Below are 12,969 nucleotides of genomic sequence, written 5' to 3'. Positions count from 1 at the left end.
AGATGCAGAACAGATGGACATTCTTACTTAGTGACTGTCTGACGATTTTTGTGTCCATCCAGATTTAGAAGCGAACGTCTACTTTCTATACTGTTTATATGCAGAGAAATGGATTAAATGGTGGAAACCAAAGAAGGAAAAATGTTGCACAGATTTCAGGGAAGAGTTGAGATGGGCTCTGGGTGGTAAGGAAGAGTTAGCAGATGACTGGGAAAATACAGCAGTAATGGAAAATGGTAAATGGACTGGTTATTATAGAGCACATTTCTACTCTACTCTTTATACAACAAGCCTCATCAACCCATTCATACAAGCACCTTTTTCTATGCTGAAGTGCTTTCTAATATTCACACAAATTCACACTTTGATGGATGCATCGGAGAGCAGCTTGGCGTTAGTGTCTTGCCCAAGGATATAGGGCATTCAGATTGGAGTAGGCAGGGATCAAACCACCAACCTTCAGATTTGTAGATGAATTTGGGATTGTGGAAAGAGTTGTTGAAGCTAGGTTATTGAGAGAGGTGCTGATCAGAGCGCAGCAGTATGGCTTTATGCTGAGAAAGTTTGCTTGAGAGTGATGACGGAGAAGTATAGAGGTCACAAGGAGTTGCACTGTGTCTTTGTGGATTTAGAGAAAGCATATGATAGGGTGCCAAGGGAGAAACTGTGGTACTGGATGAGGAAGTCACAAGAGGCAGAGTATGAGGGAGTATTTGAGGGGGGTGCAGGACCTATGAGAACAGTGACGCAGTGGTGAGGTGTTTCACCAGGAGTGACAGATGGGTAAAAGATGGGGGTGGGATTACATCAGGGATCAGCTCTGAGTCCCTTCTTGTTTGCATTGATGATGGACAGGTTGGCAGATGAGGTGAGGCGGGAGTCTCTGTGCACTACGATGTTTGGAGACAATATTGTGATCTGTAGTGAGAGCAAGAAGCAGGTGGAAGGGAGCCTGGAGAGGTGGAAGTATGCACAGGAGAGAAGAGGAATGAAAATCAGTAGCAGCAATACAGAATACATACTTATTTATTTATTTAGGACAGTGCATGTTAATGAACATAAATGTAAAAAAAAAAATTTTACATGAATGTAAACATACCAGATTATAGCCAAGGGCTAATTTCCATCTGTTGTCCTTAAGCATAAAAATAGACATAATAATTCATAAAAAAATCATCATTCATTCATAATAAAAACTCCATCACCAAACTTACACATACACACCATTCTGTTCCCAAATAAAACATTAAAACTATATAACTCATACATGATCACACACTTGAATTGTCCATAACCAGTTTTTAACCTTTGCCTTAAACAAATTGAATGTCGAGCATTCTCTAATGGGTTGAGGAAGACTGTTCCACAGATGGCCACCCTGGACAGAAAGGACATTCTGCCCAAATGCTGTCCGTCTGTGGGGTATAAACAAGTCTCCTCGGATTGTAGCTCGAGTGGTCTTGTCTGAGCTTTCTTTATGCCTAATGAACTGCTTTAGTGGTGGTGGAGCAAGGGAGTGTAAGACTTTATATATTAAACTCACTCTTTTAAGTTTCACTAAGTTATTGATATTCAGTAATTTATGTTTTTTTAACACATGACAGTGGTGGTGGGAAGTCGGTTTTTTGTCAAGTAGTTTTAAACTTCTTTTATAAATGTTTTCAATAATTTTAAGTGTTGTTGGACAAGCAAGTGACCAGGACGTCAAACAATAGTCCATATGAGAGATGATCATTGAGTAAAAATAAGTTTTTGCAACATTCATATTTAAATTATTACGTATATGATTAAAATTTCGATTATTAAATTTAAGTACCTGGGACACTTTATTTATGTGACTCTTGAAGGACAATGTTGGGTCTAGAATGACCCCAAGATATTTAAATTCTGGAGCCAATTCAAGCTCTACTCGATCCAGGAATATGTTTGACTGCTTCAAGTTTAAGGGGCGTTTTGAAAAATACATACCGACAGTTTTTGAGGTGTTCAACATTAGGCATGAGTCCTCCAGCCAGCTATGCATTAATGCTAAAGCAGCTGTAAGATCTTTTGCCACCTGCTGGACACTATTTGCTTGCGTATATATAACTGCATCATCTGCATACATTTGAGTAAATATATTTGGACAGACTTCAGGTAAGTTATTGATAAAAAGAGAGAACAATAAGGGCCCAAGAACAGATCCTTGAGGAACCCCTGTATCACAGTCTAAATATGGAGATTTAACCCCATCCAACACCACACACTGTTTCCTGTGTGAGAGATATGAAGCAAACCACTGAAGAGCCTGACTGGAGATATTAAACCGAGTCAATCTGGATAACAATATCTGATGGTTTACAGAGTCGAAAGCCTTCCTCAGATCTAAAAATACAGCTCCAACACAGGGACTCTTGTCCAGCAAGCTCTTCAAGTTCTCCACTAACATACACAGGGCAGTATCTGTGGAGTGATGTGCCCGAAAGCCAAACTGCATGTAACTGGATGTAATGAGGGTTGGGTGTTTTCTAGATGAGCAGTGAGGAGTTTAACCACCCACTTCTCAGCTATTTTAGATACGACCGGGAGTATGCTTATGGGGCAATAATTAGCCATGTCAGTCTTCACACCTGCTTTGAAAATTGGTGTAACTGCAGCAATTTTCCAATCTGTTGGAACAATGGAATGTTCGAATGACATATTCAAAACATGAGTTGTTGGATACTTGTGAATGACACGGACAGAAGTGTAACAATGAAGCTGCAAATAGTAAAGGTATTGACGGAAAATTAGTTTAAGTAACTGAGGTAAACCATCTAAAGCACTGGACAATGCACAAGAGGAGTAAAGAAAAGAGTGGAGGCAGGGTGAAGTGGGTGGAGATGTGTGTCAGTGGCGATTTGCAACAGAAGGATACCAGCAAGAATGAAAGGGGAGGTTTACAAGATAGTAGCAAGACCTGCTATAATGTGTGGTTTGGAGACCTTCACCCCTAAATGCAGCAGTCGAAAAAAGATAGTTTATCATTATGTATTAAACATTAAAAATAAAAAATAAACCCAGCTCGGGAGTGGACGAATAAGCATTCTGTTATTTATCAGTTAATATTATTATTTATGGTATTATTATTTACTTATTTTGTTTAATTGTCTAATTCTTTATTTTTGCCTTTATCTCTACGACGTCCGATACATCGAGGCCTGGGAGGGATTAAGCAGCATTCCGGAACCATTTAAAGTGTTGTTGTTGTGCCACACCGACCAGTTAAAACCGTTGGACACCAAACAATCAGAGGGCGAAGTTGTTCCACCTGCATTATGCCGGCGAGCAAAACCGTCAAATATTCATTTTAACTTCAAGTAACGATAATGTGGGTCGCCAGGCGAGTTTTGTCGTCGCTGGTCAAAAGAAGTAAGAATTTTTAATGCACATATGTCGTTAGCTAGTATCGCCAGTTGTAAAATGTCGTTTCATTGCAAGCCTTTAGAAGTTGCATCTTCTTTTATGGTCTTAAATGTTCATGAACAGGTATACCTTAAGTAACTTTGGCTGAGCTCCACACTCATATTGTAAAAGTTAACACCTTAAACGTTAGACAACACATGTTGCCCCGTTGTGTTTCCAGGTCAGTATGCGGGACAGTCCGGTTTGTTTTGCCGCCCTCAGTACGGCTCCTTCCCTGAGCTGCGGTACCTTCAATGCACATGCTGCTGGAGAAGCCGGGTTCCCGTGGCGAGCTTTGAGACCCTTAACGCTAATCTGTCCTCCAGTAATGAATCCTGCAAGGATGACGCGAGCAGAACGCTGGACACCTGCTACACCCCAGAGCAGCGAGACGCTATCCTCCAGCTCCTCAACACCGCCACGCCAGGAGAGCTGGCCGGGATAAAGCTGCTGCGAGGTCGCAAGTCCCTCAATATTGTGGAGTACAGGACTAAAAACGGACCCTTTAAAACTCTGGAAAGTGTGGTGAATGTTCCACTGCTAAAGCACAAAAGTGCTGTCATTGTCTTCAACTCCATTCTCAACCCGACGGTTAAGAAGGAGAGGAAAGTGAGGATACAGCTGGCCAAGTTCATCAGGCCAGAGGTCGACAAGTCTTGGTTAGAGGTGAGCTTTTCGTGTTAACAGGTGATTTCCGGTGTGTGGTTTGTTTGTTTTTGTTTTTTTGTTGTTGTTTTTTTTTTTGGGGGGGGGGGTCATATGATTGTGATTTGGTGGTATATAAGTAAAATTGAATTCAATTCAATCATTATTTGACAAATAACAGAAATCACTTCTTGATAGACGATCAACATTTGACACATCCGTGTTTGAAATATCTACATTGGTCTGTATGATCACGGGCAATTCTAGGATTTTTTTTCTTAATTGTTTGCACTTAATCTCGTTTTATTTGTTGATAAGCCATCCTCTGTCAACAGTGCCCATATTTTGGATGACACAGATGTTCTGTTATGTAATTACATGATCTATGAGAATTATGAACCACATAAGTGGGTTCTTCCTGACTCAAAGTAGGCTTTTTGCACATGATATGCACATAGGTTGGTACACGTGTACTGTTCAAGACTAACAATCTGCCACCCTGCTTAGAAGTCTTTCTCCCTGTTGTTTTTTTTTTTTTTTTTTTTTTTTGTAATAAGTGTTGATAAATGTTTTCATGCTTCAGTAAATTAAACCCCACGTAAACAAATGTAATCGCAGCCCCATTGATTTTCCTTTGGCAGAAGTTTAAATCTTTGGGGCCAACTTTTATGCTTGGAAAAGCATACATGATATTGTAATCAAATCAAATATCACAGGATGTTGGATAGCTGGTGATGGACTTTGCTGTGATAGGGTTTACTGTCTACTTCATAACCTTGAGCTGTTAAAAGAAAATATTAACTATGAAAAGAAAGAGCAGGATAATGCTCTCTAATCATGATTCTGTATTTGCCGATGCAGGATGCCAGTTCCATAGTGTCACTCATATGTGGGACTAATAAAATTGCCTGGGCACACGTGGACCGTGGAATGAGTGTACTGGACTGGCAACAGGTGGACTGTCCGAATTTCCTGAGGGGAACTTACATGGCTTCTGCTTATTTGCATGATGTAAGTACTTTTGTAGAGCATATTATTTCTAGTAAAGTCTAGCTAAATGAGAACGTTAATGTAGACTAACAGTCACTGTGTTTTGGAACTTTGTTTCTGTAACATAATTCATTAATTCTGTGATGCCAACAGGTGTCTTCAGTTGTGGCCCTCCTGCCATCAGCAGATTTCTACATAATAGAGAAATCTTCCATTTCAGTCCAAAACACAGCTCTGTTCCCCATCATGGCACACATGAGGGCTGTGGAGGCCATGCTTTTTGCTCTGCTGGAGCCCAAAAATTCCCTGCCAGAATCCAACATTCCTCCCAGGTGAAGTTAAAAAAAGATATCAAAAGTATTTGGTTTGAACTTGTGCTGGTCACATCTGTAATCCTGCACAAGCGAGCGTGCATGCAGAAACTTGACCCAGAAATTCTCTCCTTTCCTTTACAGGGTTCTCAACATGATGAGGACTGCTGTAGGGCGCCACTTTGGACTGATGGTGGGTGAGTCTCGAACAAGCGGGGCGCAGGCAGTTCGACAGCTCATGACAGAGTCGGTGACGCAGAAGCTTCCCAGAATAAACTTTCCCCAGGATCTGCTGGTGAAGTACAGGAATTCCTTCCAGATGGGCAGCAGAAGAGGAGGGGAGGAACTCTGTGACGCTCTCCTTCAGGCTATAGCCTTTTATGAGCTGCTCAGCGACTGCTCCTGAGAGCCACTAGCTGGACTCGTCTCGTCACCACACAACCAACAAACCTCAGAAATGGCATTCTGAGTTCTTTTGAACTTTTTTTTCCTTTGAACTTTTTGGAGATGTTTGAGTATAAGGGCTGCTCCTGTGTTTATTTCTGCTACTAACCCTGACAGGGGCAGTGACAGCTGTCGTCCTAGCATTTTGTGAAAAACCTGTTTGTGGATAAAACACAAAGGATGAAAAGCATAAAAGTTTGTGTCAAAAACCCATGTGAGTACCTGAGTACTTAAAATGCTCAGTATAATTTACAAAAAAAAGGCAAACTTTTTATTTACTTAATGGTTGCACTTGCATATAAATAAAAAACATGATTCCTCAAATAAACCATGTTAATTTCATTTCACAGTATCTGACTAAAATAAATACTGACAGGAGTAAACTGAGGTAGAGATGATGTACGGTTCAATAGTCTTTTAGGAGTCACGTGAAACCTTCTGCCAGGAGCTGCATAGTTGACTTTGAGAGGCCCAGGTGAATGTTGTTGAGGTAGTTCATACACCTATTGTGGGAGAAATTAGTATGTAAAGTATTAGATAAATGCACAAAATGTTAGATATATTTTAAAGGGATTATTCACTCTTAAACTAAATGTACATTCCTCCACTCCCTTCTGGGGTGTAGTGTTATTTATCAATCTATATTTCTTATTATGTCAGGCTTATGATTCATGACAGAATCATAGCAGCAAGGGAACAAGTTGTTTTACAAAATGACTTCCTGTGCGGTTTCTCTACAGGTACCTCTGCTTCCTCCCATGGTCCAGACACGGGCTAGTTAGGTTAACTGGAGATACTAAATTGGCCATGTGAAAGTGAGAATGAAAGGTTGTCTGTCTCTGTGTGTTAGCCCTAGTGTGAAGAAGCGGTGTTATTTAACTCTTGTCCCCTTGAAAGCCTACTATGAGTAAATCTTTAAGCGGTTTTCTGAAACGAGTGGTTTCTGCTTATAAAACTAAATGACTGGGTGTGCATCAGAAGTTAGTGAGGGTGGTCTCTGCAGATATACTCCTGGACAAACTAAGAAACTGTTCTAAATGTTGTCAAACCACATCTTCACTGATCTACACTGAGGTGTTCAGGGAGGTTATCTGCCATTCTCTCTCACATGAACTTATTGTGATATTACAACCTCACTAGTAACATAAAATCCATCTCCATTTCCTGTCATTTATGATTGTCCCCTACTTTCGGACTCTTAAACCTTGTGTCTGACTCACCTCAGTGGCTCTTGTTTCTGTTGCTGTGCTTTATGTAAGCGGCAGATGGAGCGGAGGACCGGCATGTAGTCGACACACACAGCCCGTCTGTTCCCCAGCAAAACGAAGGGTTTACTGCTGAGAACCGTCCTGTTCAGTCTGAATCTTCTTTGGGACAAACTGGAGGCACGGGAACAAAGAAATTGGTGTTCTGCTTTATAATGTGCACAATATTAGAAATGTTTAGTGAAGCATCCACGTGCATTCATGAGCCCCCCCTCATCCTGGAGCGACATCGCAGGTAGAATGAAGTTCTATGTACTTTTCCACTAAAGATGCTTTGAGTTATTTAACTGAAATTGTTAACCTTTCATTGGTCAGTGTCTTGCTTTTTAAATGGATTTGGACAAGATTTTATCAAATGAGTGTCATGTAATGGCGCTTTCCCTTATACTTACATTATAAAGCATTTAAAAGAAGTCAACATCCTTGAAACTTAAGCAACGATAACTAAGTGTATGACTGGACAACTGAAATGGAAAGATGGTAAACAACTTGAAATGGCATTCAGAAGATGAGGTGGAGAGCAGACTCACCTTGGCTCACAGAGAGGCTGAAAACTAAAGCTGAGACTGTGTCTTTTAGAAGAGGTCAATGCAAGTCTCTCCATCAGCCTCCCCCACCTTTTGTCCTCCAGCACCTGTCTGATTTTTTGCACTTCAGTCCATGCTTCAGACGCTCTGCACAAGCACCTGTGACACCCCAAACCTTCAGCAGCAGCCTGAATGTCCAACAGCCTCTCCTGACTGTAGCTGCTGTCCTCTTCCTCCCTCATCTCATCCAACAAACCAGCCTTTAGCGCCGCTCCTGTCCACACAAATGACTCGGGTGCGCAGGAGTCGGAAACACGTGTCCCTGTGGGCGGCAGGGTGGCATCGAGGTAGGACATGATGTCAAAGAAGTCAGTCAGGGCGCCTAAACACTCACTCTCCTCTTTAGCTGCAATTTGTTGAGCCGTACTGCCTGAGTGCAGAGCTTTTGAAGGAGTCCCACTGAATGAGAATGTTTTTTCAAGGCCCAAACTGTCAGATGATGTGTTGTTATACTTCCTTCTGCTAAGCTTTGACGTATGGCTTACAGATTTGCTGTTGGTCAGTGAAGCCCTTTGATAAATGCTTCTATTGTGCTGCTCGATGTGAAGCCCAACATCAGATTGCTCGCACTGCAGCCTGGAATAAGCTACTGTTTCCAAGCATCGAACCGTAGTATGCTGAGCTGCTACAGACAGGAGAAGCTCCAGGTTCAAATAGAGAAGCGGCACGCCTCGTCTCCAGCTCTCAGCGAGAAGCATCAAGAGCTCGTCCATGTGCTTTTTAGACGAGGACTGAGAATCAAAACACGATAGATCGGAAACGTTAATTTCATTTGGAGAAATGATCATGAAGATTTATGCAGAGAAACAAATACTTGCCTTTAGAAGGTTCAGCAAATGTTCTGGAGTTACACCGCAAAGACCCAGCATGTTAGCAGAGCAGCCCGTTTTGTACGGAGGCAATGAGTCTAAATGTTCTCCTTCAGCAGCATCTGAGTCTAAAACAATAAGATTTACAGAGAATAACATAAAATTTGTTTTAAATGTTATTTATGCTTTATGTTGGAGAAACTTACACTGCACACAGATGGGTTTCTTCGACCTTCCACCACTCTGCACCCAGACCTGCAGCTGCAGCAGGCAGCGTCTGACATCACCACAGGTGAGTCTGAGTAGGCTGCTGACGTCACCTAAATCCAGCTGCACTCCCTCAGCCAGACACACCAGCTGCAGGTAACTGCACATATTCACCTTTGAAAAGATGGAGTTAATGACAGACTGAGTTATTTTTCTATTAATGAAGTTCTAATAACATTTTTCTTCTTCTATAGCACAAACATGCAAGAAGAGTGCGGCGCTACTGTCAAACACATGCATGCAGTTGTCATTGAAGCTGTGTGAGGCGGTCGAGGTAACTTTGACTTACTGCTGATGGAGTTTTGAAAATTATTTCATCCAAGCTGCCGTCGAATCGATCCTTGAATAAGGGATCTGAGGAAGACACTAGTTTAGAACCAACAGCTCATCTTTAAAAGTGAAATTCAAACTCTGCGTGTGCGTCTTTACCGTTCGTAGTCAAAATGACTGGTCTTTTAGTGGCACTCATAAAAGCCTTAATGGCTGCAAGGAAACCGACGTCATCGTCAAATATAACGTCAACCTGCAAGAGCAAGCGATAACAGTGAATCTGAAGCAAACACGGTTAACGTGTGGCTTTATATGCCAAACGGTGTCGTGCTCAGAAATGGTTTACCTCTTCAAAGAGAATAAGTGAAGTGGCTGTCTTTTTCTCTGCTACATCAGAGCCTGACGATGAGTTGCCCAGTTTCTTGTTCTCTGGCCTTTCAGATGGTGACAGGAAACCAGACTGTAAGTGATCTGCTTTGGCCTTCATCCTAAAATAGCGAGTCAGAGTGACTGTGGCTGATTTTGCTTTTGCGCTGCGACGAGAGCCTCTCAAATTCTGTGATGTTCTTCTTTTTGAGGTGGAAGTGACATTTTTAGGAAGCACCCTTTTTCCTGTTAACAGAAAATATAATTACCTGTACGGTAAAATTGTGCCTCTGTTGTTTTTCAGTAAAAGAACTGAGGGCTCTGATTACTCGTGTTACAATGAAAACAAATGATCATCACCTAGTAAAATCTCAGATTTAGAAGTGCAGGTGTTGGTGTTGAAGTAAGCCGGTTTCAGCTGGTCTTTCCCCGACGTCTCCACTAGGTGTGACTGGGTAACCTCCTTTAGCTGGGACAGAACATTGCGCCCATTGCGCTGTGAGGAACAGTTCACCTCAAACACCTTGGTTGAGAAGAAACCAAAGCATTAAGACTAGCGGTGGAGAAAAAAATTTATGGCAGGTTTTAGTGAGAGTGTGAGAAATTTATCTTACTGGATAAAACAGAGAATGACACAGTTTAACTCTGAGGACATAATTTGACAAAAAATTGTCACTGTGAGTGAAGTGTTGTGATAATATCATATTGTGGGGTGTCTGGTTATTACCACCTCCAGTGGAGACCTGATCAAAGTCAAAAATGTCACATTTTACCAGTTTTAAAATTGGAGACTCCGAGCATATCAGGTGTTGATTTTTTATAGGTACCTTCTGGGATGAGCCACAAAAATTTCAACCAGTAGAAAAGTAATATATTGTGAGAAGGATTCAATTTTAAATTTGAACTTCTGTACATTTCATATTACAGCTGTCTGTTGCCATTTTAAATTAGCTGTTTAACCACAGCTTAGTTTCATAGGGGTCGTTTGTTTTTATGTAAAGTTAGTGAAATCAAACTCATGTTAAGGATCATCGTTATTAATATTACAATGAACTAAACAGGTTATCTACGGGGATTCTTTGCTTTACTTAAATGGGAAAAAGGTTTTATTGGACATGTTTGGGATGGTGAACTGGCATTAAGATTCATCCTAACATGAATCCATGTTTGGTGGAACTGATTTCTCACAAGCCTTTGACAGCATCGCTTAAAAAACACCAGACCTTTTTGCAAATCCCACCTTGAAGCCCAGCTCCTGAGCACAGGCGTACACCGAAGCAGTCTTGCCCACACCCGACGGTCCTGTAATCAGCAGGGTGTTACCCAGTGGGTCCTCTCTGCCATCGTCTGATCCAGCTTCACCCTGGAAGTCTCCACAATCCCATGACTCTGCTCAAAAGGATACTTGTTACTTTTCCAAAAGTCACACGCATGGAATAAAAAAGAATAACATGTCTGACTGAGCAAAGCTTCACAGTGAAGAACCAGTTCATACCATTACTGTTTTCCCGTTGCTTCTTTTCCTCCATTTGTCTCTCCTTGTCACGGGCGGCTCTTAGTTTCCATTTCCTTAACCAACTGAACTCCAAGAAGAAAACATCCATAAAAAGTTTACACTCCTGATGCTGACTTCAAAAGACTAATTAATCAATTAGACTTGTGTAAATATCTTAAATTCACCTGTACAATTTATTCACAGATGCAGGATTACCAATGACCTCACTCGAATGCTGGGGACTGTACTTATCTGTCCACAGCGTATCCTCAAAAAATAAATCTAGACAGAAGAAAGAAGAGAAAAAAAAGTACATTTCCTGCAATTTAAAGGGAATAAAAGCACATGTCAAACTGTTCTAAATGAGACAAGCATTACTTCTTTGAAGAGGATCACAGCTTTTCATTATGTTCGGCTCATCAAGACTTGGTTGGCTCGCCCTCTGTTGCTTCAGTCTGCGAGTGCGACTCAGCTTATTGCACCTGGGCTGTTTCTCTGCAGGGTGAACACTACTGCTTCCCAGGACATCCTGATGTGACGAGTGACCCACATCTGCAGCACTCTCTGCAGACCTCAGACGCTTCGGTACCCTCTGCAAGAGTTCATCTACCCGTTTTCTCTTTTCTTTTAAGGGATAATGCGGATATGAGGAGGAAAGAAAGGGGAACAATTATATCCTCACTGAGGAGCAAATGTACAGACAGTTGTTCAGTCTAACCTGTGAGTGCATGCTCCTGCAGCCCTTCTCCTGCCTTCTTCCTCAAAGTGTTGAGCACAGCTTGGACTGGAAATGCTGGATTAGAAGTTTGGATTTTTTCCAGGCAGCTGTGCAGAACTGAGGGTGACAGCTGTCCCTGACACCCGTCCTTTATTGTCACGTGAGAAACTGCAGGTGGACGTTTTACTGGTTGCACGTTATCACCTTGAAGAGGGAGCACGGATTGCTGCGTGCTATCCAGAGGCTGGTCCAGCTCCCCGTCGCTGCTCCGCTTTCTTTGCTGTATCGCTCGTAAGAAAATCGGAGCAATTTTAGCTCCTTTTGCGCACAAAGAATCTCTTATCTCCAGGACTGGTTGGGGGTGTGTTCCCGAAAGCCATGTAGCTGAATTTGAGCCGTTTTTATCTTTTGCATCCAGCGAGATTTCCTCTTTAGAGCAGCTCGACTCTGATAAAACTATAACCCCGGCAGTTTGCGTCACGTCTTTGCACCGGAAGTTTGAGTCTCTGACTGTTTTGACCTTTCTGAGTTTATTTCGCATCGTAAAACACGGCAAACTAATTTTTAAAAAAGGCTTTAGTTTGCAGGCTGCAGGCTGGCTATTGCCATTTTGAATTTGGCGCTTGGGTTTTACGTATGACGTCATTTGTGCGACGTTCGCGTAACACAGAAATATCGGGGTTTTTTTGTTTCTTTCAAACGAAGCTAGCTAGTTAGGGCTGTATGTAAGAAGAAAATGGTATGAGGAATATAGGACATGGAAATACACGAGTACAGTCAGTGCTACATTCATCTGCAGAGCTGAAGTGACGCTTTAAAAGTGCGCAGTGTTTCTCTGCAGTCAGAGATCGTGCGTACACAGATATCCCACACTGATACAGATTTGCCGCACTAGTTACAAAAGTTCCCAAAACCACACAAACCTTTCTCTAAAGTCTCAGACCAGCTAGTTACAGATGTTTTTACTCAAATAGAATAAAGTGCAGTGTTAGATTTTACAGCTTTTGTCACCTGTAGTGCATTTTTGTAGCATAGACATGTATTTATATGAAACCATCCAGTCTCAGTCTTGTGTATCTACTTCTATAGACTCACTTGCCACTTTGTTAAGTACACCTGTTCAGCTGTTTATTAAAATATCTGAAATGAGGCAATCACATGACAGCAACTCAGTAACTATAGACTTATAGAGGTGATTAAGAGGACCTGGTGAGTTTCAAACTGAGCACCAAAATGGTGAAAAAAAGTGATTTACTTGAACGTGGCATGGTTGTTAGTGCCAAACTGTTGGTCTTCTGGGACTAACAATCATCTCTAGGTCCCCAAAAGTTGATTCTGTTCATTTAGACGTAGCATTTTCAGTGGGAGAAATGTACAGA

At 41.7% G+C, this 12,969-nt stretch overlaps 2 protein-coding genes across 2 annotated transcripts; one reads left to right on the top strand and one right to left on the bottom strand.

Annotated features, from left to right (window-relative positions):
* Positions 1-1,098: 1,098 nt before the first annotated feature.
* On the top strand, positions 1,099-6,141 carry tefm (transcription elongation factor, mitochondrial). The gene is made up of 5 exons (XM_085410172.1): positions 1,099-3,390; positions 3,605-4,089; positions 4,930-5,079; positions 5,212-5,390; positions 5,514-6,141. The coding sequence occupies exons 1-5, from the start codon at positions 3,348-3,350 to the stop codon at positions 5,773-5,775; spliced, it is 1,119 nt and encodes a 372-aa protein (XP_085266298.1). The 5' UTR covers positions 1,099-3,347; the 3' UTR covers positions 5,776-6,141.
* Positions 5,832-12,238, bottom strand: atad5b (ATPase family AAA domain containing 5b). Its single transcript, XM_085410168.1, has 15 exons — positions 11,591-12,238; positions 11,251-11,496; positions 11,058-11,154; positions 10,873-10,955; positions 10,618-10,766; positions 9,738-9,900; positions 9,358-9,623; positions 9,171-9,264; positions 9,031-9,095; positions 8,681-8,855; positions 8,484-8,602; positions 7,609-8,396; positions 7,034-7,192; positions 6,188-6,316; positions 5,832-5,969 (listed from the first exon to the last, which is right to left on the bottom strand). Exons 1-14 carry the CDS (start codon positions 12,234-12,236, stop codon positions 6,238-6,240), a joined length of 3,129 nt encoding a protein of 1,042 aa, XP_085266294.1. The 5' UTR covers positions 12,237-12,238; the 3' UTR covers positions 5,832-5,969; positions 6,188-6,237.
* Positions 12,239-12,969: the final 731 nt, after the last annotated feature.

This window comes from Rhamphochromis longiceps, linkage group LG6 (assembly GCF_057381845.1).
Source record: "Rhamphochromis longiceps isolate RC_006_pf linkage group LG6, R_longiceps_female_GT1.1, whole genome shotgun sequence".
Classification (NCBI taxonomy): domain Eukaryota; kingdom Metazoa; phylum Chordata; class Actinopteri; order Cichliformes; family Cichlidae; genus Rhamphochromis; species Rhamphochromis longiceps.
The sequence above is the reverse complement of the archived record's forward strand: the minus strand, read 5'-3'. Positions and strand labels throughout refer to the sequence as shown.

Bases quoted from the DNA above. Each gene is read 5' to 3' on its own strand.
- tefm (XM_085410172.1), top strand. From the start codon at position 3,348: ATGTGGGTCGCCAGGCGAGTTTTGTCGTCGCTGGTCAAAAGAA. The intron at 3,391-3,604 runs GTAAGAATTTTT...TTGTGTTTCCAG, and splicing joins GTCGTCGCTGGTCAAAAGAA to GTCAGTATGCGGGACAGTCC. The intron at 5,391-5,513 runs GTGAAGTTAAAA...TTTCCTTTACAG, and splicing joins GAATCCAACATTCCTCCCAG to GGTTCTCAACATGATGAGGA.
- atad5b (XM_085410168.1), bottom strand. From the start codon at position 12,236: ATGACGTCATACGTAAAACCCAAGCGCCAAATTCAAAATGGCAATAGC. The intron at 9,096-9,170 runs GTAAAGACGCAC...TGTCTTCCTCAG, and splicing joins AGTCATTTTGACTACGAACG to ATCCCTTATTCAAGGATCGA. The intron at 8,397-8,483 runs GCAAGTATTTGT...TTTGATTCTCAG, and splicing joins ATTTGCTGAACCTTCTAAAG to TCCTCGTCTAAAAAGCACAT.